Source organism: Ranitomeya variabilis, chromosome 3 (genome assembly GCF_051348905.1).
Source record: "Ranitomeya variabilis isolate aRanVar5 chromosome 3, aRanVar5.hap1, whole genome shotgun sequence".
NCBI classification, from domain to species: domain Eukaryota; kingdom Metazoa; phylum Chordata; class Amphibia; order Anura; family Dendrobatidae; genus Ranitomeya; species Ranitomeya variabilis.
Genome location: NC_135234.1, coordinates 406,513,755 through 406,532,736, shown reverse-complemented (window position 1 = coordinate 406,532,736; position 18,982 = coordinate 406,513,755). Strand labels below are relative to the sequence as shown.

Genomic DNA, 18,982 nt, shown 5'->3' with positions numbered 1-18,982 from the left:
GTCAATTATCTAAGAGCAATTGCATTTAGGGTGACAGCACACCATGCGACAGACTGCAGGCACCTGAAACTTTCTCCCACAGCTGAGAGATTGTGAAACCAAATCGTGCAAGCATTGGGCTTCAAAGTGGGCTGAATTTGTGGGATACATGCAGCCATTCGCAACATGTCCTATCACCGTTAGATGAATCATTGGAGGTATTGTACATATTGGAGGTAATTTACAAGACTGTGACAAAAATACAGTACTGTGCAAAAGTTTTAAGCTGTAAATGAAGAAGGATTTAAAAACTAGTAAGGTTAATAGTTTATTTCTAGCAATGAACAAAATGTAAAGTAAATCAACAAAAGAGCAATCTAAACTTCTTATCTTCAAAACAGCATCAGAAGATCAGTTCTTCTAGGTACACTTGCACACAGTTTTTGAAGGAACTCGGCAGCGAGGTTGTTCCAAACATCTTAGAGACCTGACCCCAGATATTCAGTGTTTATAGACTTTCACAAATTCGTTTGTCACTTTATGTAACGCCAGACAGACTCAATGATGTTGAGGTCAGAGTTTTGTGAGAGCCATATCATAGTCTATGTGAAATTACATGAAGAGACAGAAATTTTTGTGGAAGCTTACATCCACAGAAGATCTGTGGTTAGTTTTCCAACGTGTTGGAACAACCTATCTGCCAAAATCATTCGCAAACTGTGTGCCAGTGTACCAAGATTGAATTGATGCTTTGATCATGTATTGCTTCATAGAGACAAAGACTAGGTATTCCTTTTGTCTGTGTGTACAGTGTATGGGAGACTTCATAGGAGCTAGGCTCTATTCACTAGCTCAGAGACAACTGAAACATTAGAAAAAGGTCATGTAGAATGGAAAATTGGTGAAGAATTGAGGATTTAAGCCACATAATTGCTAGAAATATTATTAGTCATCCTGTGCACACACATACAACTTATTCTGAGCCATGGTATGCTTTAAGTTAAACAAATATAGCCTTTATTCTTTTTTAGAGGGAGGTGGAAATGTTCAATCGTACTTTACAGGTGCATCTATACTCACTGTGATTTGAGTTAGCATTGTTGGCAAGTAATAGACTTCTGTTATAACCTTCCACTGGGAAAATAGACTATATTCATTTTCATAAATGCAAAGAATGTTCCCCAGGCTACATTTTCATTACTGTTTTTATATCTGCAGAATTTGCTTTTACAGAACATGTGTTTGCCGTGAAATATTGTGTAAAACTTGACTTGTGTTTAACCACAATCCTGTTTACTTTCTAAAGTAACGTTTATTAACATTCAGTGTTACATTTATGAATTTTTACAGATTAATAAAAAATGTTAAATTCCCTTACAAATTTCAAAATATTTGCTCAGCTGTGACAGTGCAAGGGAAAAATGGAAGACTGAATGTAAAACAAATGTAGAGGAATCCCAAGGGCTGTGAAATAGTTTTGCAGAATTTTCTTTTTCTCGTCCCTTCATTTATGTAATGAAGATATTTAAAAATGTAAAATATTGTTGTCACTCTGTACGGCCACTGCAACATGTAACATACTGTTTTAGATGATTCAGTAGTCTGTAAATTTATATTGCAATAATTATTTGCCATATAAAGCCAAAATGTAAATTTTGGGAGAGCAATAGATTATTGAAATGTTTAATGTGAAAATGTTTGACACTGAAAATCCAGTCATGAATTTTAAGAGATTTGAATACAAAAATCGTCATCGTATTGACTTATTCTCTCTGTTCACATCACAATGGATTGATATCAGAAATGTGTAGGTCTGATATATTATTTAATTTGTTTATTGTTCTTTCTTGAACTGAAAGCGTTGTCGTCTATGTGGAAACAGAGTTAACTGTCCTTTCTTTTCATGTTCCAGGTGGAAATAGTCACACATACAGGACCTCACAGACGGTTGTGGATGGGACCTCAGTTTCAATTTAAAACCATCCATCCCTCTGGTCAAACAACTGTGATTTCTTCTAGCTCGTCAGTCCTCCACTCACATGGTCCAAGTGATACCCCACAGCCATTGCTGGAATTTGACACAGATGATCTTGATCTGAACAGCCTTAGGTAGCTTTTCTGAGAAGACAAAATAATCTATGCAAATGTGTTATATTTTAACTGTTGCTAAATTGTTGTTTATTATTCTCTAATTTCTATTATTTATTTCTATATTATAAATATAGAAATATATTATACATGAATGTCATGTTAATATAGTATTAAGGGGTTTGTACATCACTAGGACAATCCCGTCTGAATCTGAATGTTTGCCCCCATTGAAATAAAAACACCTATACTCACTTCCAGTGTCATTCCAACTTTGTCGGCACTCATGTGCCCGGGGCTCACTTGTTGTTGTTACGTCACACAAAGCCTGCGCCCAATCAGCGCTGGCTTCACTGTATCCGCCTTTAGATGAATAGGTTATAAAGGAAGTGAGCGCCTGGCCACTCACTTTCTTTTGATCACTTATACTTCTGAAGGCAGGGACAGTGACTCCAGCACTGATTGGGTGCAGGGCTCACATGACTCAACAACCTCACATGAGCCCCGAAGAGCGAGTGTCGTCACCGCTGGCACATGAGGTGGGTATACTTTTTTATTTTAATGGCCAAACATTCAGATTGAGAAGGGGTTGTTCTAGTAGTGGACAACCCCATTAATACTTAGAAAACTTGAAAAAAGCCATAAGTGAAAGCAGTCTACTTTGTTGTAATGCAGTATTGATCCTAAGTAAGACGAAAACAAGAACCTTTGTCCCTAAAATGAATGGTATATTATATGGGACTGATAAAGATATCTTGGGGCTTATTTTGTCCTTCCCACAGGCAACAAAAGGAGTGGTAGATTTATGCATCCTTCACTTACCAATCAATTCAAATGGGGGACACAGATCTCTTTACTCATCATCTGTAGGAATCATACATTTAGCACTCACAGTGGGTTTGCAATAAATATTGTTCAAGGTCCAACTTCTTTAAACCCATTGAATACCGAGGATGTATCCCAAAGCAGATTACAAGCCAGACATTCTTGTCCAGCTATCAGTGAGTGATCACACAAATGTTTTTTTTCTGGTTGATTGGGCAGATATTCCAACATATGTGCTTTGTAGAGTGTAGTTTTCTGTATGTTATGTTGCAAATGGGATCCCAAATCTTTTTTATTCCCTAAGAATTTGATATCCAACAAGCTCACAGTATATAGGTGTGATGAGCAGGTGACTTATGAGTAAACACTCAATTCGCACATGCATGCATAAATAGCAATAATAGATACATAAACTTAAGGCCCCATACACAACAGGCAGCAGAATAAAGTGTATAGGGCATCCTGACCATTCCTTGACATCATCTGTCTGGGAAGAGAAGGATCCGGCTCATTGGATTTGAAACAGTCAATCCTTCTGTTTTCTGTGTGGTAAGCTGCCACCAAAGAAGTCTTATTTGAGCTGAGTACTCCTGAGCTCGGAGGAGTAGGTGGGGATAGCTGTGGGTACATTAGGCCCACAGCTGTCTAAAGTATATGTGGGGCTTTAAGCAGATTTTACACATAAGGGGTATATGGTGTTAGTACCGACCGCAATGTTCGGACTGGCTGCTGGTCTCCTGATAGGCACTCAATAGGCATATATGAAGGAGTCAAGCTCCAGTCTGTAGATCTGTGGCCTATTAGGCTATATTCACTAGTTGCATTTTTGCAGCTTTTTTTTTCTGTGTTTTTTTATGCAAAGTACCACAGCAATGTCTATGAGATTTTAGGAATCTCATGCGCACACATTGGTTTTATTTTCCTTACTGATATGGAAAACTGCCGCGTTTTTTAAGCAGCATGTCCCTTTTTTCAGCGTTTTTTTTCACATAGGAAACAATGGGTAAGTGCAAAAACGCAGCAAAAAAACGCAGGTATCGGTTTTTGCTGCATTTTTGGTGCAAAAACTTAAGAAAATTAAATCAGATTTTTTTGGGGGGCCACTAAACGTTATTAATATGCGCAAGAGACAGCAAAAACGCAGCAAAAACTTGGCAAAACCTGCATTTTGTAAGCAGCTTCTTTAACAGGTTTTGCCTGCGGAAAAAAAAACACAGCAAAAATGTGTGAACATAGCCTTACTCTTTGCATGTGTAACAACTCTGCTGGCATCAGTGCATGGCCTCCCATCCCCCACCTGCATTACACTCAAACTCACTTACTTCTCTGGGCCTTGTTGTGACTTCTCTCTGTTGCCAGCTCCATGCTGTGTGCCTCATGTCTGCTGTTTGCTCTGTGCATGCTCTGTCTGTGTGCATAGGGGGCAGCGCTGGCAACTCTTGTTTCTTACAGAGACTGTGTGCACCTTGTCAAGGTGTCCCTGGCCAATCGCCATGAGGCTTCCTGTATTTAAGACATCCCCACCCATTGGTGGGGGCCTGTGCAACTTTCTCCCTCAGTCAATTCTTAGCTGCTGAGGTGCCAGGCCCTGTCTCGCTTACTCTCATGTCTGCCACCCAGGGGGGCGTTGTACCCTGGTCTGTTTCCTGTGTAGCCACCCAGCGGGGTTTCGTACCGTGGCCTATGTCCACCACCCAGAGGGGCGTCGTACCCTGGCTTGTGTCCATGTCTCTGTGCCTTGTCTCGTTCCTGACTCTGTCTTAGTCTAGTCCCATTCCTGTCCGTTTATATCCCTGTCTTGGTTTGCTTTTTCTGCTGTGCGTATTCTGTGTCTTGCTTTGCTCTGCTCTGCCCTCTGTGTCTTGCTTTGCTCTGCTATCGGCTCCGCTCTCTGCAACCTTGCTTTGCTCCTTGCTCTGCATTCAGTGACCTTGCTCTGCACTCTGTGTTTTTGCTCTTGGCTCTGCACTGTGTCTTGCTCTGCACTCCGACTTTGCTCTGCTCTCAGCTCTGCACTCTGTGGCTTTGCTCTCAGCTCTGCTCTCTGTAGCTTTGCTCTGCACTTTGCTCTGTACTCTGACTTTGCTCTGCACTCTGTGGCTCTGCTCTGCGGCTCCGCTCAGCTCTCGCTCTGTGGCTCCGCTTCTTGTGGTTCTACTTTGCTCCTCTCCTTGCTGTTCTACCTGGCTCCGCTCCTTGCGGTTCTACTTCTCCCGCTCTTGGCTCCGCCTCCTGCGTTTCTGCACTTGGCTCTGCCTCCAGCTCTTGGCTCCACCTCCTGTGTTTCTGCACTTGGCTCCACCTCCTGAGTTTCTGCACTTAGCTCTGCCTCCTGCGTTTCTGCACTTGGCTCCGCCTCCAGCTTTTGGCTCCACCTCCTTTGTTTCTGCACTTGGCTCCGCTTCCAGCTCTTGGCTCCGCCCCCTGCGTTTCTGCACTTGGCTCCGCCTTCTGCATTTCTGCACTTGGTTCCGCCTCCTGCGTTTCTGTTCTTGGCTCTAGCACCTGTGCTTTCGCACTGCATCCGCTCTTGCGGTCTTTCTCTACCTATTGTTTAGTCCTCCTGTCTGAACAGGTTCTTACCTGTTTTACATACCTGCCTAAAGACCGGTCCCTACCGGTTCTTCCAGAGTACCAGTCTTGTCCGCCTGTCCTTCCAGAGAGCCAGCCGTATCTGCCTGCCTACCAGAGAGCCAGCCGTGTCCGCCTGCCTGCCAGTGTCTCTGTTGTACCTGTCTGCCTGCCTGTGTCCCAGCCGTGCCCGCTTGCCTGTCTATGTTCCGTTCCCCGGTGGGATCAGCAGCCACAGCCAGACACCACCCTGGAGTGGTACCTGGTAGCTTCCTATTGCACAAGTCTGACCTCACCATCGGAGGCTCCAGCGAACACCTAGAAAGCTACTTAGTTACGCCCCTTCCAGGGAAGTTTGGTCTGTGGTCCAGTGGGGCCACACCCCCGCATGCCCGCACCAACCAGTCTTGGCGTGAGCGTGACAGCATGAATTGATAAAATCCCTAGTCCCAATTCACATTAGTGTATAACTAAGCTGGCAAATATTCTACTCAGAGCCGTGTTACAGTGGGTACGGAAAGTATTCAGACCCCTTTAAATTTTTCACTCTTTGTTTCATTGCAGCCATTTGGTAAATTCAAAAAAGTTATTTCTTTCTCATTAATGTACACTCTGCACCCCATCGTGACTGAAAACAAAAACAGAAATGTAGAAATTTTTGCAAATTTATTAAAAAAGAAAAGCTGAAATATCACATGGTCATAAGTATTCAGACCCTTTGCTCAGTATTGAGTAGAATCACCCTTTTGAGCTAGTACAGCCATGAGAATGATGCAACAAGTTTTTTCACACCTGGATTTGTGGATCGACTGCCATTCTTCCTTGCAGATCCTCTCCAGTTCCGTCAAGTTGGATGGTGAACGTTGGTGGACAGCCATTTTCAGCTCTCCAGAGATGCTCAATTGGGTTTAGGTCAGGGCTCTGGTTGGGCCAGTGAAGAATTGTCAGAGTTGTTCTGAAGCCACTCCTTTGTTATTTTAGCTGTGTGCTTAGGGTCATTGTCTTGTTGGAAGGTGAAACTTCGGCCAAGTCTGAGGTCCAGAGCACTCTGGAAGAGTTTTTCATACAGGATGTCTCTGTACTTGGCCGCATTCATGTTTGCTTCAATGACAACCAGTCGTCCTGTCCCTGCAGCTGAAAAACACCCCCATAGCATGATGCTGCCACCACCATGTTTCACTGTTAGTATTGTATTAGGCAGGTGATGAGCAGTGCCTGGTTTTCTCCACACATATCGCTTAGAATTATCACCAAAAAGGTCTATCTTTGTCTCATCAAACCAGTGAATCTTATTTCTCATAGAAAAGTCATTCATGTATATTTTAGCAAACTCTATGCGGGCTTTCATATGTCTGCCACTGAGCAGAGGCTTCTGTCAGGCCACTCTACTCTGCCATAAAGGCCTGACTGGTGGAGGGCTGCAGTGATAGTTGACTTTGTGGGACTTTCTCCCATCTCCCTTGTGCATCTCTGGAGCTCAGCCATAGTGATCTTGGGGTTCTTCTTTACCTCTGTCACCGAGGCTCTTCTCCCATGATTGCTCGGTTTGGCTGGAAGGCCAGGTCTAGGAAGACTTCTGGTGGTCCCAAACTTCTTCCATTTAAGGATTATGGAGGCCACTGTACTCTTAGGAACCTTGAGTACTACAGAAATTGTTTTGTAACCTTGGCAAGTTCTGTGCCTTACCACAATTCTGTCTCTGAGCTCCTTGGTCAGTTCCTTTGACCTCATGATTCTCATTTGGTCTGACATGCACTGTGAGCTGTGAGGTCTTATATCGACAGGTGTGTGCCTTTCCAAATCAAGTCCTGTCAGTTTAATTAAACACAGCTGGACTCCAATGAATGAGTAGAACCATCTCAAGGAGGATCACAAGGAAATGGACAGCATGTGACTTAAATATGAGTGTCTGAGCAAAGGGTCTGAATACTTATGGCCATGTGATATTTCAGTTTTTCTTTTTTAATACATATTCAAAAATTTCTACATTTTTGTTTTTTTTTTCAGTTAAGATGGGGTGCAGAATGTACATTAATGAGACAAAACATGAACTATTTTGAATTTACCAAATGGCTGCAATGAAACAGAGTGAAAAATTTAAACGGGTCTGAATACTTTCCGTACCCACTGTATATTTCATTTATTTCACTTTACCCCATTCATTTAGTGTGTGTGGATTTGATCTTTTTTACACCTCTTTTCACTTCCTTGTTATTTCAACAGAACTTATAGATTTTGATTTAACTGACAAGTAAGTAGTAAAATAAAGAAGTGTGGCTGAAGTAAATATTTAACCAGTTCTGATCAGCTGGATCCTGAGAGAAAGGAGGAGGGTGTGGAGAGGTGAATTAGAAGAATGACCTTGTGATCACAAATCTAATAAGAGATTGTAATTTTATATTATTGCATCTCCCTTAGTACCTCTTGGTATGTTCTGCTCCGTGTGCGGTTGCCTTGTGGTGCTACTGTACTGTATCATTTTATTTTTATTAATTTGAGGCAATTTTAATTATAGTAAAGAATCTCTACCTACCTGAGCTAATGAATTTAATGATAACCTGGGCTATTTTCACAATTTTGATGGTTGCTATTCGAAGCAGCTGACCAGCTTGTCCAAAGATATTCTTATAGCAGCTTAGGCTAAGTTCACATGTCCATTTTGGAGCTCCATTGTAGGAATGGACAAGTTTGCGAAATGATGCAAATGGAGTCCTGGGTTCAAATCCCACCAAGGACAACAACTGCAAGGAGTTTGTATGTTCTCCCCGTGTTTGCCTGGGTTTCCTCCAGTTTCTTCCCACACTCTAAAGACATACTGATAGGGAATTTTGATTGTTAACCCCAGTGATGATAATGTATGTGGAGCGCTGTAGAATTAATGGGGCTATCTAAGTGAGTAAAATAAAAAATGTAAATATACTGTATATATGGAAGCCTAGGTTCACATATGGTTATTATACGCTCTGTCTGGTTTCCATTTGGTGTCAGTTTTGGAACGAGAGAAGAGGTCCTCCTTTTTTACATAAACTAGATGGATAATATAATAATCAATTGGGTCCCTCCGCTTACATTTACTTCAGTTAGCAAATAGATCTGTGTGGGGTATGGATTTAATTTGACTGTTTCTAAAATGCACAAATGGTACTCCAAACCAAGCAGGGGAGTTCAGTTTAACAGTTAGTTTTTCATCAATCAGCTTACTGTATAGTAATAGTCTAAAGACAGAATGTTATAGAATATAAATCATGAAATCACCCTCTGTGCAGTCACTGAGTCAACAAGGGATGCTGCCAGATCTTAGGTCTGAAGTCTGCAAATTCATAAATGCAAGGCACTTAAAGTGTTAAAAGAGGACTTGTAATTAGCTCCAAAAAATGTAGTTAAATATCTTGTAATGATACCTGAGCGCACCTGATTCTATTGCTGTTTTCTGTTTTGCGTTACATCACTCCATTAAAGAGTTTTTTATATTTGTTGCTTTTCCAGTGCTGTATCTGAAATCTTTACTTTTAGTCCAACTGGGCATTTTTCTTCAATTTGTTGACTGGGGCATGCATTTTCACCCCTCATGTTCTACAGACACTGCCTATCACAGCTCGGTAGCTGATCTAGCAGTCTCAGATGCTACCGAGCTGTGATTGGCAGTGTCTGAGAAGGTGAGACATCTCTCGACCGCAGAGACTTTGAAGAAATGCCCTGTTGGTCTCCAAGCAGAAATGTCACATTCTTCGCTCCAAAAGAAACAAATCTGAATATCTCTGTTGTGGAATTACGCAACAGAACACAGAAAAAAGCAGCAAAATCAGAGGAGTTCAGGGATTTTTACAAAGGATTTGACTTTTTTTTTTTTAGAGACAGATCCTCTTTAAAGATAAAGAAATATATTGATAAAGTGACATAGAGTTATTGTAATAATAATAAATGTAATGTAATAGTAAAAATATGATATTGCTTCCCATTGGTATTTCATGTAAGATGCAACATTCATTTTAACTAAAGAATATCTGGCTTCAAACTGCGGGGTTACTATAGGCAGCTGTTTTTACTTTGCATTTGTTTGATAAACTTCTCCATTCAAAAGTTAAAATACACATTGTTAAGATCTTCTCACAAACTTATCTTCTTGATACAGAATCCAGCCCGTTCGCTCTGAGCCTGTAAGCATGCCGGGATCTCCGCGACCTACTGCTGATCGAAGGGGAGGATCAACAGTTATTGACGCTAGCTCAGGTAGGAAAAACCTTTAATGGTCAATTGGCCATAAAGGATTTCTCTATTGGTGTAAAGTGTTTACAAAGAAGTTTTATTACCATCTGTAATGTAGATGCAATGATGTAGTCGATACTACATAAATAGATTTATATCCCAACCAATATCCTGCCCAAGAGAACCTAAGCGTCATTGTAGAGTAAAATCTGTTACGTGAACGTTACCGTGTTTACTGCTACAGTGCAATGAGTAAGGTGTGTTGTTCAGTCGGTAAATGTTGGCAGTGTTTCATTTTTCAGGGTGTGCAGACTGTTATGTGTAGATGTGCTCCATTTGTAGCCTGAGTGTAGGTCAACTGTGAGATTTAAATGAGTTGTCCCACAAATTTAGTATATTTCATTAATAGAACCAGGTATAATAATAAGCTTCACAATTCGATGTGTTAAAAAATTTTTTTACAATGCTGAAAAAATCTTACAAGTGTGCCCCTGCTACTTATTGTGTCCAACCATTCAGAGCTGCTTCAGTTCATGGTCGGTATATATCACAGCTCCAGGCTTTGATAAAGATCGCTCTTGCGATCGAAACGCGTCACCTGCTGTTTCTGTGTGCACATGGTGCATTCTTGGAGCATGCCTTTTGTCATTTTTTTGTCATTGATTAAATAAATTTTGAAGATTTTATCTAAGGAGCTGGAACAGAGACCTTTTTTTTTTTCTAGGTTAATGTTAACATTGAGAGATAGAATATTAAAAATGAAATCTAGCAAATCACATTGTATAAATTATATAAATTTATTTGCATTTTGCAGTGAGAAATAAGTATTTTATCCCTCTGGAAAAGAAGACTTAATACTTGGTGGCAAAACCCTTGTTGGCAAGCACAGCAGTCAGATGTTTTTTGTAGTTGATGATGACGTTTGCGCACACGTCAGGAGGAATTTTGGTCCACTCCTTTTTGCAGATCATCTCTAAATCATTACGATTTTGAGGTTGTTTCTAGGCAAATCAGAACTTCAACTCCCTCCTTAAGTTTTCTATGGGATTAAGGTTTGGAGACTGGCTAGGCCACTCCAGAACCTTAATGTGCTTCTCTTTCAGCCACTCCTTTGTTGCTTTGGCTGTATGTTTTGGGTCATTGTCTTGCTGGAAGACATAGCCACAACCCATTTTAATGTCCTGGCGGAGGGAAGAAGGTTGTCACACAGGATTTTATGGTACATGGCTCCATCCATTCTGCCATTGATGCATTGAGGTATGTTATGATCCCTAGTGGCTGAGGATCACAAATAGACCAGCAAGTGTTTAAACTAAGGACGAGCTCTAGGGAGATGGTAACTGGACTGATCGCAAATCTGAACCTATCCAACACAACTAGAGGTAGCCGGTGAACGTGCCTAAAAAAATCCTAGATGTCTCGAGCCAGCCTGAGGAACTAGCTACCCCTAAAGAGAAAGAAAACACCTCGCTTACCTCCAGAGAAATAATCCCCAAAGATATAGAAGCCCCCAACAAATATTAACGGTGAAGTAAGAAGAAGGCACATACATAGGGATGAAATCAGATTCAGCAAAAGAGGCCCACTAGTACTAGAAAGCAGAAAATAGAGCAGGGGTCTATGCGATCAATAAAAAAACCCTTACAAAAAATCCATCCTGAGATTTCAAGAACCCACACACCAACTAACGGTGTGTGGGGAGAAACTTAGCCCACTAGAGCAACCAGCAAGCGAGGGCATTACATTTTAGCAAGCTGGAACAGAAAACATGATAAACACTGCTGATCAAAAAATGAGCAAACAAAACTTAGCTTGTCCTGGATGGACTGGGAGCAAGGTAGTCAGAAGGAATCTGAGAAGCACTGATTACATCGACAGCCGGCGACAAGTGGAAGTAAAACAGAGCTATATAGGAACCTCCCAGAGGATAACGAATCCAGCTGATAGCCAGAGACCAGCAGGATAACAGACAAAGCCACCAGGGGGAGCCCAAAGCAAAAGTCACACCATACCACCAGTGACCACAAGAGGGAGCCTGAACGCAGAGTTCACAACAGAGGTAGTTCTGTGCCCTTAGAAAAGAAACACCCCCAAAACATAATGTTTCCACCTCCATGCTTGACAGTGGGAACGGTGTTCTTTGGGTCATAGGCAGCATTTCTCTTCCTCCAAACAGAGTGAGTTGAGTTAATGCCAAAGACCTCAATTTTTGTCTCATCTAACCACAGCACCTTCTCCAAATCACTTGCAGAATCATACAGGTGTTCATTGGCAAACTTCAGATGGTCCTGCACATGTGCCTTCTTGAGCAGGGGGACCTTGCAGGCACTGCAGTATTTTAAACCTTTATGGCGTAAAGTTTTACCTATTGTTTTCTTGGTGACTGTGGTCTCACCTGCCTTGAAATCATTAACAAGTTTCCCCCGTATAGTTTTAGGCTGATCTCTCACCTTCCTCATGATCAAGGATACCCCTCGAGGTGAGATTTTGCATTGTGCCCCAGATCAATGTTGATTTACAGTCATTTTGTATTTCTTCCATTTTCTTACTATTGCTCCAGCAGTTGTCTCCTTCTCACCCAACGTCTTAGTTATGGTTTTGTAGCCCGTTCAGCTTTGTGCAGGTCTATGATCTTGTCCCTGACATCCTTATAAAGCTGTTTGGTCTTGCCCATGTTGTAGAGGTTAGAATCTGACTGATTAATTGAGTCTGTGGAGAGGAGTATTTTATACAGGTGACTCTGTAAGACAGCTGTCTTTAACCTTTGTCCAGCTGAGTATGTACAATTGTAACTATTTCGTTTTAAAATTGCAATAACTTTTTTCCGAAAAGCCGTAGAGGGCTGAAATTTCGTGGTCCAGAATATATTGGCCAAATTTCAATAAAATATCTCCACCCCCTTCCGAGATAAGGGGTCGAGATATTTTTGCATCCATAACAAGCTGCATAGGTACAAATGTACCCTCATATATTTTGCATGAAAATAATGCAAGGAAAAAAGAATAATATTTTTTTTAATGATAATGCTATTTTATTATTATAAACAAGTAAAAACTGTTCATTAACATTATAAAAGAAAATGTAAGAAACTTTTTTTATTGATTTTCTTCGCAAGTAATGCATGTTGTCTTTGCTACCGAGTGTTCATCGCAAATGGGTTTCACACAAACCACACAAGACTTTCTAGTCTTACGTTGTTTTCGCCTCAGGTCTCGGCAGACATAGCAACTACCAACAGCAGGGGAGGGTCCACGACTAACATGAGGTATTTGAGGGCCAGCTGCTGCTTGCGATGCTACCAGAATGCATCGTCCAAGCACCATTTCTACTGCACCTCGAAGAAAATGGTTTCTCATCATCATTCGGTTTGTACTACGATCTTCAATTGCAGGCATACACAGCTGATTTGCGAGATCTTTCAGGAACTTTCTTTGTTGATCCTTGTTCCTGAAGCTTGGATTGTATTCTCTGTAGATGATGTAGGATGTTAACTCAGTGACGTCAATCATATTGTAGAAAAATGCCAGAGGCCAACGTAATGTTTGTCGTTTCACAGTGTACTCTCCCAACATTTTATCCATAACATCAACTCCGCCTTTTGTTTTGTTGTAGTATTTTATTATCTCTGGCTTGGCTGCTAGTGTCTCTTCAACTTCTCCCGTCATGTGCATAGATGATAGAAGCACGACTGATTTGTTCTTCTTTGGTACATATGAACAGACTGTTGCATCATGATTGTAGGCAAAATTTGTCGAGTTTACAGGCCTTTCTTTGGCAGGCTGCATGTTGCTAGGTAGGAACCTTTTGTTTTTTCTCACTGTACCAACTAGTGTCATGTTCCAGGAGTTCAATACCTTAGCTAGTTCCTTGGTTGTAAAGAAGTTATCGGTGGTGACATTTCTTCCAGAGTCTTTATACGAGCTCACTAGGTCCAATACTGTTCGTTCACCAATGTTTACTTGTCAAGGACCATCAGTTGGTTTCCCAGTGTAGAGCTGACCTTGTAATGGGTAGGCGTTTGACGAGTCACAAGCCCAGAAAATATTTATGCCATATTTAGCTGGTTTTGAAGGTATATACTGGGTAAATTTAGTATGGCCTCTAAATGGAAATAATTGCTCGTCGACAGTGATACAATTATATGGCTTGTAGGCTCTCTCCAGATTTCTGTTCAGCATTGTCAGCATTGTCCAGATGTCCCATATTGGTGCAGCTTTATCTGTTTGCACACGTTCTACACGTGTATTTTCGTTGTCAAATCTGATAAATCTGAGTATCATCTTGAAGCGGTCACGAGACATGGCTGCACGTATAAGAGGCAGAGCAGCAACATTCCACATTTCCTCCAGATTCTCTTTGTTGTCTCTGTGCACACCAGCAGCAATCAGTATGCCCAAAAATGCATGGAGTTCAGTTTCAGTAAATTGCTTGAATGTTTTTTGTGGTGGCCGTTCAGAAGAATCAGAAGAATCTCTTGGCCTTTTGATTCGTTTCTTGTAATATGATGTCACACATCTCGGGTGTCATGATTGACTTGAATAGCTCTTTTGCTGTATACAGGTTGCTGATTGCTGCAGGGCCACCTCTTTGTCGTAGGACATTACAAGATTTTGTCTGTGCATTTGGCAGTGGATCACTACACCATTGAGTTTTATCCTTAGCAGTCCAAATGTCGCCTGCACTTTGAGGCACAGACTCATCCTCAACACTTTCATCTGAGTCGTATTCTTTTTCCTGCTCTATGACCATTTCTTGTTCAATGTCTGAATCTTCTTCAGTAACATCCACTTGTGGTACATAGTTTTCATCATCAGATGCAACATATGGTTCTTCCTCATGCTCAGAATCAGATTCTTCTAGCATTCGCATTATTTCGTCAGACGTAAATCTGTCAATATGAAAAAAATGAAAAATAAATAATTTTCCGAAATACTACACAATACTACATTATTGGCTGTTCACAAAATGATACTAACCTGCAAACACGTTTTCTTGGATTATGGCGGAAACTAGATCCAGCATCACTATCACTCATGATGACTTGGTAGATGAATTTTGGCTTCGTAATTTAGTTCAGTAACACGTGGCAAGTAGAATGAAACTCGATTCTAAAGTGCAGGTAAAAAAGTAAATTATTTCTAGTGATAATCTAATATATAAAGCTGAATGTGTGTATGTGTGTGTGTGTGTGTGTGTGTATGTCCGGGATTGGCATCTGCACCGTCGCAGCTACAGCCACAAAATTTTGCACAGTCACACGTCTGGACCCCGAGAGCGTCATAGGCTATGTTGTGAGGTGAAATTTTAACCCCGCGCTTTCCAATTCACCAAACAATTTTGCCCCTATCTACATAATGGGGAAAAAGTGAAAGGAAAAGTGTTGGAGGCGTCGCAGCTACAGGCACAAAATTTTGCACAGTCACACGTCTGGACCCCGAGAGCGTCAAAGCTATGTTGTGAGGTGAAATTTTAACCCTGCGCTTTCCAATTCACCAAACAATTTTGCCCCTATCTACATAATGGGGAAAAAATGAAAGGAAAAGTGTTGGAGGCAAATTAACAGCTGCCAGATGTGAACAAGGGGGACTTAAAGAATGAGAGCGATGGCGCCAAAGAGTATATACTGTACAGTTGCTAAGGTGGGGCCCCGACATGGGATAATCACCACACCACCACGGGGATATGAACACACACACAAAATGCGCCACACACTACCACGTGCTCGAACACATATACCACCCTCAGCGCACATTTCACCACACATACACCAACCTCGCCACATAAAAGTCGAAACACAAAAGTCGCCGCTCAAAACTCGCCACGCGCAAAACTCTCCACATGCAAAACTCGCCACACGTGCAAAACTCACCTCATGGAAAACTCGCCACACGCAAAACTTGCACACGCGGAAAAATTGCCACATGCACAAAAGTTGCAACACATGCAAAAGTTGCCTCACACAAAACTTGCACATACTCAAAAGGCACCACACATAAAACTCCCCACGTGCAAAACTCGCCATGCGCAAAACTTGCTGCACACAACTTGCTACACTAACCTGTCACATGCAACTCGACACACAAAAAGTTGCTACACGCATGTCGCCACACAAAACTCATCTCACAAAAGTCGCTACATGCATGTCGCCACACGCAACTCAACACACACAACTTGACACACGAAACTCGCCCTAAAACACACACAAGTCTGGTATTATCCTTCAAAAATAAAAATCTGATTAATAAGCAGACAAACTACAAGAGCAACAAATGTACCATATAGGAATCCGGCAGCTGTCAGTCACATGACCAGTCTATTATGTGTATGTGTGAGCTATTATATACTGCCAGGGGGGAGGGCTTACTGTTGGCTGGGGATTTATCAGGCTGCCAATTTATCTTACAAATACTGAGGTAAAAATACTGACCAAATAACGTGTGAATAAGGTCTAATACAGGAGGAGATGACATACAGATATATACTATATACAGGAGGAGATGACACACAGGTATATACTATTTACAGGGGAGATGACACACAGGTATATACTATATACAGGAGGAGATGACACACAGATATATACTATATACAGGAGAGATGACACACAGGTATATACTATATACAGGAGGAGATGACACACAGGTATATACTATATACAGGAGCAGAGTACCTACAGGTATATAGTATATACAGGAGGAGATGACACACAGATACATACTATATATAGGTGAGATGACACACAGGTATATACTATATACAGGAGATTACATACAGGTATATACTATATATAGGAGGAGATGACATACAGGTATATACTATATACAGGGGAGATGACACACAGCAGGTATATACTATATACAGGGGAGATGACATACAGGTATATACTATATACAGGAGATGACATACAGGTGTATACTATATATAAGTGAGATGACAAACGTGTATATACTGAGGTGAAAATGAGAGGCGTGAGGTGAAAATGAAAAGGTGTGAGTGCAAAATGAGAGGAGTGAGGGAAAATAGTGGAGTGATCGGAAAATGACAGATGTGAGGTCGAAATGACAAGTGTTAGGGGGGGATGAGAGGAGTGGGGGAAAATAAGAGGAGTGAGGGGGAAAATGAGAGGTGTGAGGGAGAAAATGAGAGATGTGAGGGGGAAAATGAAAGATGTGATGGGGAAAATGAGAGGCGTGATGGGAAAATAAGAGAAGTGAGGTGCTATAACTAACCACAGATATTTACTATGCCCAGGCAACGCCGGGCTCTTCAGCTAGTTATTTATAAATGTAATTTATATATTATGTAAACCGTATACGGTTTCAGAATTTTCATTCCATCTTCGACTGTTTTTTCGACCAATAGGAAAATTGTAACAGAGCCACCATCTTTATTTTGTGCTGAATATAAGTAAAGCATCGTAAAACAATATGTAGATACTAATTATTATCCATTTTTGGTATAAAAATCATACCTATAGGGATAAGTTTCATACAAAATATATGTAAGCCAAGTCCAGGCTCAAAGACAATTTCTGACTGTTCTGTCCCCACATAAGGCGAATGAAGGCTGTTAGATGCTGTGAGACTTTCCTACCTTCGTATCCAAGAAATTGAAGACTTCACAAGCCTAGAAATGTGTGTGCTCACAGCAATGAGATGAACAGCAAAATGGCTACTGAGAGGAGGGAGGCAGGAAGACAAGTAGAAGCCACTCCCAGTTTGAATCAACTTAATTGACAGCAACATAAGTGAGCAGTAACAACACTGGCCAATAGATATCAGCATAACATTTGTAGCTGAATGAACTGTAGTTTCTGAAACCAAGTAAAGGAGAAAATCTTCCCACAGTGGAGGTATATATGAAGGTACAATTGTACCTCTGCAGCCTGTTAACGTTGTAAAATTATGCAGCCTGATGAAGGTTAATGCAGGTAACAAGTTGATTATGAGCATCTAACTGGTCTGTAGGAGCCAGAACTCTTAATGGTTGGTAGGGGATCAAATACTTATTTCTCACTGAAAAATGCAAATACATTTATATAATTTATACAATGTGATTTTCTGGATTTTGTTTTTGATATTCTGTCTCTCAATGTTTAACCCCTTCACCCCCGGAGCTTTTTCCGTTTTTCCGTTTTCGTTTTTCGCTCCCCTCCTTCCCAGAGCCATAACTTTTTTATTTTTCCGTCAATTTGGCCATGTGAGGGCTTATTTTTTGCGGGACGAGTTGTACTTTTGAACGACATCATTGGTTTTAGCATGTCGTGTACTAGAAAACGGGAAAAAAATTCCAAGTGCAGTGAAATTGCAAAAAAAGTGCAATCCCACACTTGTTTTTTGCTTGCCTATTTTGCTAGGTTCACTAAATGCTAAAACTGACCTGCCATTATGATTCTCCAGGTCACTACGAGTTCATAGACACCTAACATGACTAGGTTATTTTTCACCTAAGTGGTGAAAAAAAATTCCAAACTTTGCAAAAAACAAAACAAAACAAAATTGCGCCATTTTCCGATACTCGTAGCGTCTCCATTTTTCGTGATCTGGGGTCGGGTGAGGGCTTATTTTTTGCGTGCCGAGCTGGCGTTTTTAATGATAGCATTTTGGTGTAGATACGTTCTTTTGATCGCCCGTTATTGCATTTTAATGCAATGTCGTGGCGACCAAAAAAACGTAAATCTGGCGTTTCGAATTTTTTTCTCATTACGCCATTTAGCGATCAGGTTAATGCTTTTTTTTAATTGATAGATCGGGCGATTCTGAACGCGGCGATACCAAATATGTGTAGGTTTTTTTTTTTTTTTTATTGATTTATTTTGATTGGGGCGAAAGGGGGGTGATTTAAACTTTTATGTTTTTTTTATTTTTTTCACATTTTTAAAAACTTTTTTTTTTTACTTTTGCCATGCTTCTATAGCCTCCATTGGAGGCTAGAAGCAGGCACAGCCCGATCGGCTCTGCTACATAACAGCGATCATCAGATCGCTGTTATGTAGCTAAAATGCAGGTGTGCTGTGAGCGCCGACCACAGGGGGGCGCTCACAGCCACCGGCAATCAGTAACCATAGAGGTCTCAAGGACCTCTATGGTTACAATGGAGGAGCATCGCCGACCCCCGATCATGTGACAGGGGTCGGCGATGCGCTCATATCCGGCCGCACGGCCGGATGCGGTAGTTAAATGCCGCTGTCTGCGTTTGACAGCGGCATTTAACTAGTTAATAGCGGCGGGTGATCGCGATTTCACCCGCCGCTATTGCGCGCACATGTCAGCTGTAAAAAACAGCTGACATGTCGCGACTTTGATGTGCGCTC

The 18,982-nt window shown here is 41.3% G+C and overlaps 2 protein-coding genes across 11 annotated transcripts in view; one reads left to right on the top strand and one right to left on the bottom strand.

Moving 5' to 3' along the window:
* Nucleotides 1-18,982, top strand: part of BCAS3 (BCAS3 microtubule associated cell migration factor) — a 1,590,540-nt gene that overhangs the window by 904,287 nt on the left and 667,271 nt on the right. For all 10 annotated transcript variants that reach the window (XM_077296228.1, XM_077296227.1, XM_077296225.1 and 7 more), the window contains 2 exons: nucleotides 1,892-2,088; nucleotides 9,596-9,693. In XM_077296228.1, coding sequence (XP_077152343.1) covers nucleotides 1,892-2,088; nucleotides 9,596-9,693 — 295 coding nt within the window. The remainder of the gene's footprint in view (nucleotides 1-1,891; nucleotides 2,089-9,595; nucleotides 9,694-18,982) is intronic.
* Nucleotides 14,131-14,770, bottom strand: LOC143817545 (uncharacterized). The gene is made up of 2 exons (XM_077299039.1): nucleotides 14,646-14,770; nucleotides 14,131-14,557 (listed from the first exon to the last, which is right to left on the bottom strand). The coding sequence occupies exons 1-2, from the start codon at nucleotides 14,702-14,704 to the stop codon at nucleotides 14,131-14,133; spliced, it is 486 nt and encodes a 161-aa protein (XP_077155154.1). The 5' UTR covers nucleotides 14,705-14,770.